This window comes from Carya illinoinensis, chromosome 13, assembly GCF_018687715.1.
Source record: "Carya illinoinensis cultivar Pawnee chromosome 13, C.illinoinensisPawnee_v1, whole genome shotgun sequence".
Taxonomy (NCBI): Eukaryota; Viridiplantae; Streptophyta; class Magnoliopsida; order Fagales; family Juglandaceae; genus Carya; species Carya illinoinensis.
The window spans coordinates 23218857-23232852 of record NC_056764.1 but is presented as its reverse complement, the minus strand read 5'-3'; the positions used below and the strand labels follow the sequence as shown (position 1 = coordinate 23232852).

Sequence of the window (13996 nt, the reverse complement as noted above, 5' to 3'; positions counted from 1 at the left end):
GGAAAAAATGAATAAATACAAGATTGGCATGAAAATAAATTAATTTTTTAATAATAAATCTCACTATTTTTCAAAGTAATTGTATGATATTTGCATACTTTACGATAATATGCAGGATTACTCTTTTTTTAATGATTAATTAATATGGAGAGGAACCAACCATGGTGAGTTCACAGTGAGGAGTGCATATCACATTCAAGGGGACTTGCAAGACAGAAACCAAGCTGGGACATTTAGCAAATTATTCCAAAAAGAAGACTGGTGCAAACTATAGAAGCTCTCCCTATTCCACCAGCCTCGAAGAACTTTTTGTTGAGCGCATGTAGAAACATTTTGCCCTCTAAAGATAATTTGTGTAAAAAGAAAATTTTGAAAGATTCAACCTGCCCAATGTGCCTACAACAACCTGAAACGGTGGAACGTATTTTGTGGAATTGTGTATCAGCTTCTGATGTTAGGAGTGTCTCCTCCATAAAGATTCAAAAGAGCTTAATGGCACAAAGTAACATCAAACAGATCATGGTTTCAAGAGTGAAATAACAATTGGAGGGAAGAAACCGTACAAAAACCAGAAGATATCTACGCTGGCTGGAGAGCTCTCAAAAGGAACTAACCTCTTTGGTTCCTACTAGCTAAAAAAGCATTGTAAAAGAAGAAGGAAAAAAAGGCAGCTGCGTACACACACGGGAAAACATGTAAAAAGAAAAGGAGTCGTGGAGCGCCGCACACATGGACGGAAGGAAAAAGTAAAGAATGGCAAACTAACAGCTCAAATGAATTATTGGCAATGTAAGAGAGCTTAATAACTCACGTTGAGGGTTAGAGCCTCCAGAAAAAGTAAAAACCTCCAGAAAGAGTAAAAATTAAGACGCAACCCCTTTAACCTGCTTCAACCTATTTTACTTGTTTCATATATAAATAAGTTGAGCTGACCGGCCCACATATTTATTTTTTAACCAAAATTAATATAATATAAGGATAACTATATAAATAATTCACAATTATAATTATATTTATGATGAAATATTTTATTATCAATATCCAAATCAAGAAAACTAAAATTTTCATAAAATAAAATTATATATTAACAAAAAAACTTTTAATAGTTTGAGATATAATATAGTCAAACACTTATCTTAATCACATTTTCCCAACAACAAAAAAGAAACGAATAAAGCTAAAGATTTATAAAAAAAATTTTAAAAATAGAATTTAATCATGTTATACAAATTGATTGTGGATTTTGCAAGTTAACCTGCAATTGACTCATTTATTAACTCATGTTGATCCAAATTCATTTGTATCAAAATCAAACCCGCTTATTTGATTCATATTCATGTTAAATTCACAAGTCGTGTCATATATTGACACCCTTACTTATAAGGAGATGATTGTATTTTAAGATGAGCGGGATTAGAATCAACTTCTCGCCTGTAACGGGAGTGGATGATTATGTTGTAGTATCTTTCAAATTCTTCTGATTGCCAATAGGAAGATATGATTAAGATTCTCTCTTCATAACGATTCAACATGTGAAAGATTTAATTGAAAAAAAGATGAAGGCATAATGCGAGTGAATGGTATGTTTAACATCTTTCAGATTGTTATAATTCCTAGCTTAAACTGGTGGGAAAATGTTCGAATAACAACTTTTAAATACTTCAAGAAAAAAAAAAATGTTAAAACATCTAGCAAGCACCAATGATCACATCGACAAAATCAATATAGCAGTAAAAACGAATTAACAGGAAATAATATAAAAGAAAATGACGCAACAGTCACCGAATTACAACATAATCACAAATGAACACAATCTTTGGAATCATGTTTGAGATAAGCATCTAAAAGAAGTTATTATACTGGCTAGTGAGAGAATTTTTGAGGTTTGAATATAAGCCATAGAGTGAATACTGCCGAAGGTTTTCCACTTCATACCATGAATTGAGAGCCATAAGATGTTTATCCGTTCCAGAAAATGCTAGCTGTATTCCGAGACTGCAATCCACGGAACCCCCTCGGTTTTTACAGCTAGATGTTCTGATGGCACAATCTTGTTTGTTGAGGCAAACGAAATTAGATTTACTTGAGCATGAAGCACATCCATCCCTCTTCCAATACAAATTCTGCAGCCTACCCTTTTGAAACTCGAGGACCTGCTTTGACAATGTAACTTGGTGTAATTAGATCGTAAAAAATGGGAGATCTATATTTAATAGAGACTGAACCAGGTATATGCTTTGCATCTTTACCAGAGTGAAACTGGTTACGGTGTAGGTGCTGTTTGCAACAAAAGCAGGGAGAGACCTTGCAGCATATTTCCGTCCAGCAAAAGCCACCATATATCCACCATTCAAATCCTACAAAGCACACAATACAGGTAGTTTTAATTATATTGATGCGAATGATGTGATCCATGCTACATGCACAAAAACAAGACATTTAGGCCCCGTTTGGAGTGCAAGATGGTCTCATCTCATCTCATCTCATCATCCCATCTCATTTTAACATCCAAACACCACAAACACAAATACTTTTCAATTTCAAATTTTCAACTTTTTTCATGTAATCATTACAACTTTTCCAAACTTACAAACAAAACGTAAAAAACAATTCAACTTTTTCAAATTCCAAAACAAAAATAATATTAAAACAAAATTTTAATTTTATAATATTTTTATTCAACTTTTTCTCTATCATTTCCCAAAAACTCATAAAACATCTTAACCTAAACCATTTCACTACTATTCACTAATTTCTCATCTAATCTCATCTCAATATCCAAACAAGCCCTTACAGCACATGATGTGGGTGTGGGACAGAGCATTAGAAAAAACATAGCATGGACCCACACGGAACACAGCACAACTGAACTCAATCTTTTCTATCATTTTCTTAAACAGAATTCACTATTATAATTTGTTTCTTTCTTAAAGAAAAGAATAATTCTAGCCCAAAGTTTCCAATTTGTGACCATTGGTGGCAGCCATACATAGAAAAAAAATTTATGAACAAATTATGCAGTTGCAAAAGAAATATAAATATCTTACGTAATGAGAAATTGAGAATTGATATACAAATTATAGGGAACTGCCAGTTGGGAATTTACCAGAATTAAGCCTTTCAATTGATGGATCTATCAAAGTGTGGCAGGAAATTAAAATTTTGGCAATTGTGGTTTTCATGATGCCTTTCTAAACAGCAATCAAGAAATCATGAAGGGCTTAATCTACTTAGAAGAGCTAAGGTTTGATACCCCATGTTGAGTGATGAGACGAGTGTAGGTGGTGTCACCTAAGATGGAATGGCCTAACAAGGACGTCGGGAATTTACGGGTGGGAGATTATTATATCTCATATTGACTGATAGTGTAGTTGGTTTATGGACTCCAAGATTGCTTGGGGGAGAAGTCCATGCTCTATAGAATGATTCCAATGGGGCTCCAATTATACTATTGACTAATCCTTTTGGAGTATAAGCTCAGATGTGTCTTGGGCTTCCCTTAGAGCATTACACAACAAGCATCAAATTTTATCACAACTATGAACATAAAGCTTCAAACCTTACTCTGTTCATAGTACCTGAAGTTGAATCAATTAGTATGGATAAAGAATCTGATATCCACATGCATTATGAAGTGTGATGTATTAATCTTCTAATAAGTCCTTTAATGGTAGTTCTATCTATCGCTTTATTGTGAAACCCATTTGGCCATAAGCGGCACCATTTTCTACTGAGTGGGCTTCGACAATGGATTAAATCAGTGATGGAAAAATCCTCAGTTCAATTTCAGTTTGTCTAGAAATTCAGGAATCATGATCCTAATTGAACTAGATAAGGTTCAAGTCTACTGGTTTGTTAGGATTTTAGTTTAATTTTTAATTTGATCTTATCCTTAGGTTGATCATATTCATTTGAATGGACAAGTTGGATAACTAAAATGTCAAAAACCTTTGAAGTGGAATAAGGAAAGATCACAACATGATATTAGAAAATCAGGAAAAAATAAAATTGAACAAGCCTTTAGTGAAGAAAGGTTGAAGCATCATACTTATTTTTCTTTTCTCTTTCTATTTTTATGATTGAGTTGGCCTCAAGGGGTGGAAGAGAAGAATAGATTCAAACTAATAACCTCCACTTCATGAGGCATGGTTCTCGGCAGATTGTGCAGCCCATGGGGTCGGTTGAACCAAGTTTATGACTTGAAAGTTGACTCTTCCACCTACTGCTTGAATGGTATCCATTGTTCAGCCGTGAGGGACTCCTTTTCATGTCTTAGTTCATATTATGAAATCCTATAGATGAACACGTTAATTTTCGAAATGACTCATACTGTAACCTTGTAAAATTACTTGCCCATTTCAATTAAGAATGCTATATCGGATACCTGCATTCATTAAAATTAGTATCTGTCAGGACTTCAAGTGCCAATAACCAGTCACTCGTCTTTATTTAACTCTAAACCATCAAATTTTTTAAAAATCTAGATCCTATAATTCCATCCAAAGTTGCCAGATTCCCTACCCACCGGACAAAGCGTGAGCTGGCTCTTGCATCCAAATTGATGGAACATTCACCCTCCAATTTTCCATAATTGGTGATCACAACATATTATATTTGGTCATCATTATTGAATAAAGAAAGGATACTCATACCACAAACCCAAACGCTAGTAGGAAATTGATTCTAGCATTAGCATCAGAAGATTTGATGCTGCTCAACTCATCTAAACAGTTTCCATTGCGCTGCTTAAAGTTGATAATGCCCAGCTCGAAGTCGATACATCTAAGACCCTATTTCTGTTGGCACATCTACGTGCATATTCAGAACACACACAAATGAAACTTTTCACGACTTGTGAGAAACGTGCCCATAATCCCGCTAAGCAAAACTAGAAAATGAATCTTAAATCTAAAAAGACTGAATAGAAGTGATTGTCAGAAAAGAGACTTGGAAAGATACCGATCAATAAAAAAAAAAAAGAAAGAAAAGAGACTTGAAAAGTACCGGGAAGAAGGTGGAGGTGTTGATAGAGAGGAGGGAGATCTCGTCAACTCTGGGCCTGAAGAGTGCAAGCTGGGAGCCGAGCGAGGAGAGCGAGAGGCGGCGGTCACAGGGTGAGAGCTGATGCGACTGGTCGTTGTAAAAGTTGTTTTTTGACGAGAATGCTATGCCGAAGGTGAAGCCGTCGGATCTCTGGATCTTGGTGTCTGCGCAGGGCTGGTGTACGCCGTTCGTGTCGGCGGCGTCAGAGACGGCCGCCGCCGCCACCACCATCGCCACCATTAGGATTGGCCAGATTGCCATTGCCATTTGGCGTTTGCTCACAGCTTCTCAGTTCTTGGCGATGAGATGCTGGTAAAGTTGGAGTTTAGTGCGGCAAACCGACTGCCACTGGATTTTAAATTATTCAAATTTATCATTACAAAAACTCGTATTATCTTTTAGCTGTCGGCTAGACGTGGTTTACAAAAGAAAAATGATGTACACACCGTACTTTTTACGATACATTTTACGATCATGTTTTAAAATGAAATGTATTATTATAAAATATCGTATAAAAGTAACACTACTTTATAAAAATATCATCATTTTATATCATATATTGTAAAAAATATTGTGAAGAGTATTGTATGTGTATCATTACTTGAAATCATATTAGTTTATATATTTATTTTTATGAAATCTCTTTATAGATGTAAAACTTTCAAGAAAGATGTGCAATTTTATGGTAATTAATATGATATATATATATTTATATAAAGATCAATACTTTTTTTTATGAGTTATTTTATTTTCAAATCGTTGTATAAAGCACATCATCCATATCGCTTAAATGGTAATATTTGATTTGTAATGTTTAAATTTTTAATTTTTTTTTTCTAAATTAAATTATACTATGTAAGCACTTTGTTAGATATGTTGTCCTCGCCGGCTTAAAAGTAGAATTTTTCCTTTTTTATTCCTTCATACTTCATTTGAAAGTTTTTATTCCTTTAGACTTCATTTAACTTCTATGCACCACAACTACTGCCACATTGATCCCTCATCCCCATACCACACTGCTTGCCATACAACCATATCTTAGCCTCTCCCACATCGCCCACCCTCTATTCCGTCAGGTTGCCATGTCTTTGTTCTGTCAGTCCTCTGCAGCTCACCTTAGCCAATAAGCCCCTCTCATCTATATCGATCTCTCTCGCACTTTGCTCTCTCTCTTTGTTGTAGGATAATCCGTGTGACTCGTGGAGGCCACCAAAACTAGTTGCACCTCCTCATCTTGCCATGTGTTTTAGACCACCATGAACCACCGCTAGGCAGAGTCGCCTCTCTCTTGGTTCCAACCGACCACCTCTCCGAGTTTGGATAAGGTATCCTTGAGTTCTAACCTCGTAAGGACATTCTAATTTTTGTGATTTATATGTTTTGGTGCCTATCGGAAGTTCAGGATGTTTATGTTGGATGTTGGGATTGTGGTTGAGTAATTTCATGGCTTGGTTGATATTTGGAAGCTTCCTTGATCATAACGTTGGAAGCTTCATGGCTTGGTTGATATTTGGAAGCTTTCGAGAAAAACTTGATTGGTGCAAAACTGCAAGTGTACAGTATCGTAGTTTTATAATAAAGTGATAAGAAGATAATCGTCCTCAGGGATTGGTACCTTACTATTGCCAAATATCAAAATTATACTAATCTCGATTTTATCTAGAGGCATCACTAAGATTTTTGTAGTTGCCAATTAAACTAAGATCAACTCAAAGAGTAATACGCAAATAAAATAAAACTGACATTCAAAGATCAAATTTATGAGAAAGAAAACTTCTAGAAAATCGAATTCACCTATTTCTTCACTATGCTTTTCTCATCCAGCTAATTTAATTTAATTCTTTTCGTCTATTAGCAAATCTCTAATTTATCCAAAAGCCTCTTTCGATAGTCAATTAGAAATGACTCTTGTTTATCAATTCACACAAGAATATGCAAATTAAATAATCAAGAAAGCAATAAGATCAATGATTTAATTACTACATAGGTTCATACAAGTCTTTCGATCTCTATATTTACCTATGCTGAAATATTCAAGATCTACCCTATGATTCCCTCTTTCGATAGCAAATCACAAGATTAAATATCATCTAATCAATGGCCAGTTAATTAGAAGCAATAAACTCAGAATAAATCAGATAAACAAAGAGAGAATTGCCTTAAATTAGCATAGACAATCAAGCATAGTTCGGAAATAGGTTACATCGTTTTCTTAGAATAAATAAAATTTAGCTCATGCTAGAAATGGAATTCAACATAAACGAATTCACCATAATTGTTCTGAGAATATTGGAAGAAAATAAACGCTGAAAAATACTCCTCGCAGCCGCCACTCATCTTAAAAAACTCAAGGAAATGATTCAATGCTTTTCTCCCGTCTGTGCTCGTGTATGATTCCAACATACGTACAAAATATGGAATTCCCTCTCCAAAACAGATGAATTGAATCCTTCTAGCTGTGTTTTTCTGTCCCAAAAAGTGTTCTCAGTCAACAACCGCGACCATAGAGTGAAAAATCCCTTTTATATGATGTGACAGCGGAAAATCTTAAATCTGTCAAAATACGATGTTCGCTCGAGCGGGGTGTCGAGCGCACATCGAGCGTTCGACTCTGCCTGATTTCGCTCGAGCATCCTATCGAGTGCACATCGAAAGCATCCTATCGAGTGCACGTCGAGCGTTCGACTTTGCCTAATTTCGCTCGAGCGGTCAATGTCTCCGCTCGAGCAATCTTTGTTTTCCAGCAACCCGCTCGAGCTCACTGTCGAGCGGCAGTCGAGCATTTGAATCTGCCTGAATTTGCTCGAGTGGCCAAAAATCTCCGCTCGAGTGATCTTGTAAAATCTGCAATACGAAATTTTGCAAGTCATCATAATGAATGTAAGATGTGAGTTGGTGTTTTGATGTATCGAGAGTATGATTGTTAATGGTGTGGTGCGTTGTGGTTAAATTTAAGTGAATACAAGACGGTTGGGCTAATCTATTGCTAGAATAGTGAGTTGAATGTTGTTCTTGGGTAATTATAAACCCAAGGCACCATGATGGATTTTGTTTATGGGCTCACGTTGAGCTATGGTTTGGGTTATAGAACTATGGTAGTTAGGTAGGTTTTGTACAAGCATGAGTTATTAATATGACAACGATATTTTTCTGCATTAGGTTTTAATATTGCTATGGTTCGGATTTAAGGCTTAGAAAGTGCTCTCCAAAAGTTAGGTAAGAGGTGGTGCTTGCTAAACTTTGTCAAAAACTGATTGAGATTGATTTTGTTAAAAACTTGCATTTTTGTTATAAAAATAGCATCAATTATTTTTTACACTAGTCTTTGTATCTTAATTTTGAAATCTAACATGTTATAATGACTGGTGTAGATATGAGCAATTTTGATACTCTACTTCTCTACTACATAAAATGTGAATATTCAATTTGAGAATTTGATCCAATTCTATGATATTATATGTTTAGTACATTATTTTTTGTTTTTACATTATATTTCAAAACCTTGAGGCATAAGATTTTGTTCTAATCTAATTTTTGGCCCTGCAACGAGATTTAATAATAGCCTTTGGCCATGCCACGGGATGCAATAGTGAAGAGCTTTGGAAAGAAATGACCGGTTGTAGTTGACCTAAAGTATATTCAGCAACAAATGATTGTAGTTGACCCGAATTATATTCAACTTTGAAAACCTATCCTACGAAGAATGGCCAGTGTAGATCGTCAATAGGAATGACCAAGAATTGAGGAACCAGAAGGTACCCTTGGTCAAAGTTGTTTGGAATAATCTAGCTTTCCAAGAAGCTAGTTGGGAAAGAGAAGATTCGATGAGAACCAAATAACCTCACCTGTTTGTATCCAAGAAAGGGAATTAGGTGATTGATTGTTGTTACTCTATGATTTAATTATGACCTTTTGATTCTACAGTGTGATTGTTTGTCGTGATTATCTCTTTTGCTTGATGCTTTGTCATTTTGTAAGTATAATCGTGTTAGCAACAAGAGCTAGAGCACTACTTGTATGTTCGTATTGTCAACTGCTACGGTTAGAAGGATGTGAGAATGTAGACAAAGGATTCGGTAGGAAAAGCGAGATCGGATGATTGCCATCTATTGGCAACAAATGGAGAAGTTCAAGCATCACCACATGCATGTGATGGATGTAAACTGTGACGGCCATAGATTTTGCTTGGGATTGGACGAACTTTGAAGTATCAAGATATGCAATACAATATTGCCTGCTGCTATTCATGACAATTAAAGATGCATGTGGTGATGCTCTAAACAGAATGCAATATTTGCAGCAAACTTTTTTTTCTTTAAGCAATACTTTGTTCCAGAAGTAATATATCCTAAAACATAAACATGCTTCATAAATTCACATGATAACTGATATCCAAAAGGTTACAATACTTGTCCAACAGGTCTGCAACATAAAGAGTACTTGAGACAACACTCCATATCTACAGTCTGGAAATAAAAACTATTGTGCTAAATTGTTGAGCTACTCACTTAGCTTAACTATGATATCCAAATTGATGTCCAGAAAATGGGGGGATAGAATCCATCAACTCCTTGTCTGTGCTCCACATTTATTCGACCTCGTCTAATTTTTCATGTGTGGGTTCTCCAGGTCTTGACACATTGTTGATTGAGCTGAGATATTGCATATTTTCAGCTATTTAAAATCAATGTATTTTAAATTCTTCGTGACATTATTATTGATTTTAGATGGAAAAATAGTTGATAAGCATAAATACGAGTTGTGATTTTTAATTGATTGATATCATGTTTATGCTTAATTTTATAACTATGATGTAATTGGGCAATATTTCCTCACATATATAACATATTTTTGATAATCTATTTTTCATTTTAATTTATGTTTGAGTGTCATTTTTATATACTTATTTTCAGCTTAAATAAAATTCACATGGGATCCAAGACAAGATGACTTTTCTATGGTTGTTTATAGATGCACGCGGGACCAACATTAGTGGAAACACGCAAACAGAAGCATTTTTACGAAATCAAAACAGGTGGTTGCTAAAAAGAATTGTTGAGGCTTATTCTTTAGGCTTATGCGGGACCCCATGGAGTAAATAAAAGAGACCACAAGGGAGACCAAGTGGACGCATGAAAGCACATTGGATATATTAAAAAAGAAATATTGGTTGCTTTTGAATTTTTCTCTATTGGAGCATGGGCACGATTTTACACACTTCTTCAATGAGTTATGGGTTCAGTGGATTCCACGTCTGGAAGAATGAAAGGAAAGCTAGATGCATGATGATAAAATAAAAGAGAGCTGGTGCATGCTTAAATAAAAGAGGAGCCGGTGCATGATTGAATAAAAAAAGAAAAAGTCGATTCATCATTGAGGGCAAGAAGTGATGAGGCAAGGAAGGATTTTGAGCTAGTTGAAACGTGATCCCACGTCTGGAAGAAAGAAGAGAGCCGGTGCATGATTAAAGTGAAAGAAAAGTTGGTGATGAGCTAGAAGAAAGAAGAGAAAGTCGGTTCATAAATGAAAGCAAAGTTGGTGCATTTGACTTGGCTGAAACGTGGAGAGGAGTGTGAAAGTCGGTGGGTTGGTCATTAAATAAGGGTGTCGGTTTCATTGAGAGGGGGATTAATTTTCAGATTAATTTTCAAAGTGATACGTGGGGAGTAGAGGGAGTTGAGCTTTTCGTTCAGGAAGGGAGTGAGTCGATTGGGATAGGATTAATTTTTTTGGAGAAGTTTTAGTCGGTTTGGATTAAGTTTTCTGGAGAAGTTTTAGTTAGTTTGGATTTATTTTTTCAGAGAGTGAACGAGGGAGTTTTAAGAAAGAAAGAGTCTTGGAAGTAGTTGTATGTGGAAGGGAATGCTTCATTGGAGGTCGGTCGGTTGAGAGAGAGTCAGTTGATATATATTTTTTTGCAGGAAGTCGGTGCTTGAAGAGGGAAAGGAGTGGAGTTCAATCGACTGGGGATTAATTGTTCTGGGAGGAAGTCATACGATGGGGAGAGAAGAGGATATGTCGGTCGGTTTGATTGGTTAATTATCTTAAAAGAGAGTTGACGTGATGTAGGAGGGAAGGTGTGTGTCGGTCTGAGATTTGGATTGATTTTACATTGTTCAGTCGGTGGGAACTTGAGAAGCTGGTTCTTTTCTGCTATGGATTTCAACTGAACGGTGAAGGGGAGTTTTTGTCCAGACTTTTCATTCTCTATTTCTTATTTAATTTCAATTTAAAGTTTATGGAATATTTTTGAGATTTTTGGCTTAGAAGTTTGGTCAATTTATTTGCTGTTTATTTATTTTGTATTATTTATTTTTCTCACTTCTTTAATCTTTCATTTAATAGTGATTACAATTGCTATGGATTAAGTTTAAAAATTTGTGATTTGAATACAAGGATGAACTCTAGAATCTTGGTTTTGGGGCTTTTCAATTTTCAGTTCGTATTTTGTCAATTACTTTCTAATCTAATTTAATTTTTAGCTTAGTTTTATTAATCTCTTAGTTCCATTGCATATTAGATTGATTAAAGTTTAATTAGGACTTAAATAATTTCAGTTTCATTGTTTAATTTTCAGATTAATTAAGATTGTTCAGTTTAGTTGACTCTTTGATTGTTAATTTCAATTTGTTAGTCTTTTACATTTCATTTTAATACTCAAAAATCTAAAAATATGAATATAGTCTATGACTAATGCCCTTTTTCATTCTTGTTGCACTCTTCCATCCATTGCACATATCATCATTTTTATTTTTCTCTTTGTGAATATTTTTACCATTTTAAACGAGTTTGATTTTAAGTAACTTTCCCTGAGGAAACAATTTAGGAATTTATTCCTAATTATTATACGGCATCCTCATGCACTTGGGATAACCTTTGTGCTACTCATTTTTGAGCGAGTCAATTGTCTACCATTCTGCGGGAAATGATAGTTGTGACTATCAAGTGATATTTGATTACAAATATCATGCTTTTTGATTAAGAAATAGGAGTACTTAGTAGCTCCTATGGCTTCACCATGAGTATTCTTTTTGTATTGTGGTAGGTTCTACTCCTTCACCATAGTACCAAACAACACATATGCCTTGACCACAGGACAAGACAAATCATATACTCCTTAACCGTAATATAAATTAACTTATAAGTGTTTCACGCTTAACTCAAAAATATTTCATGACTGATTTTTATGCTTCATGACATGATAATTGTGACACGTGACAAATGTTCATGGTCAATGCTTAAAACAACATGGCATGGAATAACATTGTAATCATAGTAATCATATAACTAAAACAACATGGCATAGAATAACATCATAATCATGGCAATCATATAACTAAAATAACATGGCATAACATGACATGTAATAAATAAACATGTGCTAGAAATAAATCATGAGAAGGCATAACATAACATTTATAATAAGCATAATAAACATAAATGATGGTCTCTTACCATCATACATATATAAATATCTTGAAAGTAAGTTAGAAGCCAACTTACAGTAAGCATAGCGTGGTGAATAAAATGTGCGAATAAGTGGAAACTATAAGGAGACATTTCTAAACGTTAAAAACTCCTTACTAACAAACTTAGAAACATAAAAATACTAACTTAAAGTAAAATTACCATTTTACCCCTCTACATGTGAAAAAATGACTATGTTAGTTCTAACTTAAAGATTTTACATTCTAACTCCAAAAGTCACCAAAATTTATATTCCTTTTATAAATTTTTTTTTCTAAATCCAAATATCTAATTAGGAATATTTAAAACATAACACAATTATATGAACCAGGCATAGGCCGAAACATGACAATGCTAAAACTCTTGATTTTTGTTGCAATTCTTTCAAATCCTATCTTTCATGCTAAAACTAAAATATAAAATATGCAACATACAAAATCACATCCTATGCTTAAATAATATGCTAGAACAAAGAAAAAACTTATATCATAAAAATCACAAGCTTTGTTCATGGTAAAACTTCAAGTTTTTTACCTCAAAGAAGAACCCTTGATGTTCATAGTCTATCTCCTTTCAAAACAACTCCAAAAACTCTAAAAGTTCAATATTATACTCTCAATATATTCATAAAACATTCCTAAGGATTCCTAAAGACTATCATGCTTTGAATAATTAAGCCAAAACCACAAACAGTCACAAAATCAAACTTAACACAATCGGTTTGTACCTATTCTCCAAAACCAAGCACTATGAGATTTGGTTGTGATCAAACCATTAGGTCTGAAACTTACATGAAGTAAATCATCAATAAATAACATCATATGGATCATATCCAAGTCCTAAAACAGATCTAAGCATCAAACTGAAGATCACATGGTAACATGTTCATAAAAACATAGTTCCATCAGTGAGTCTTACATACAAGATCTAACCAGACCTTTGCATGCATAAAAATTCATATCTTCAAGATCAATACAAAAAATCTTCAAAATAAAATTCTAAAATGTAGATCAAAGTCTAAGAGCATCACATGTGAAAATCAAAGTCATTGGTGCATGCTTTCATAATAAAAGACCTAAGCTTTTCCAAAACAGAAACTGTTTTCTTACTCCCAATTTCTAACTTTTTAGATCCATACAAAATTGTTATAAACAACTTACAACATGTAACAAATCTTCATCAAACTTATATATTATCATGTTAAATATAAATCATAAAAAGATCATACCAAAATATTGCTAATAACTTAGTAAAAAATACCAAAATATCACAGACTGCCCAGACTATCGCTCAGAATGATCTCTTCATGTTTAAAAATCTTTTTCGCCCATCAATCATCCATGAGAATTTACACAAAATATACCAGAAGAAATTAAACTAAAAGGGGAAAAATTATGTGAAGATACATTCATGAGAATCTACTTACAAGAGCTATGAAAAAGTCGAGCAAGAAAGGCTAGAAAAGCTCTCAAAGATTGCCTCTTGA

At 34.3% G+C, this 13996-nt stretch overlaps 1 protein-coding gene across 1 annotated transcript; it reads right to left on the bottom strand.

The window, feature by feature from the left end:
• Positions 1–1725: 1725 nt before the first annotated feature.
• Positions 1726–5407, bottom strand: LOC122290737. Its single transcript, XM_043098350.1, has 3 exons — positions 5005–5407; positions 2250–2357; positions 1726–2153 (listed from the first exon to the last, which is right to left on the bottom strand). Exons 1-3 carry the CDS (start codon positions 5308–5310, stop codon positions 1842–1844), a joined length of 726 nt encoding a protein of 241 aa, XP_042954284.1. The 5' UTR covers positions 5311–5407; the 3' UTR covers positions 1726–1841.
• Between the last annotated feature and the right edge of the window lie 8589 nt (positions 5408–13996).

Coding starts and splice junctions, on each gene's coding strand:
- LOC122290737 (XM_043098350.1), bottom strand. CDS start 5,310: ATGGCAATGGCAATCTGGCCAATCCTAATGGTGGCGATGGTGGTGGCG. Junction 2,358..5,004: donor ACACCTCCACCTTCTTCCCG/GTACTTTTCAAG, acceptor TGTGCTTTGTAG/GATTTGAATGGTGGATATAT. Junction 2,154..2,249: donor CCGTAACCAGTTTCACTCTG/GTAAAGATGCAA, acceptor TTGTCAAAGCAG/GTCCTCGAGTTTCAAAAGGG.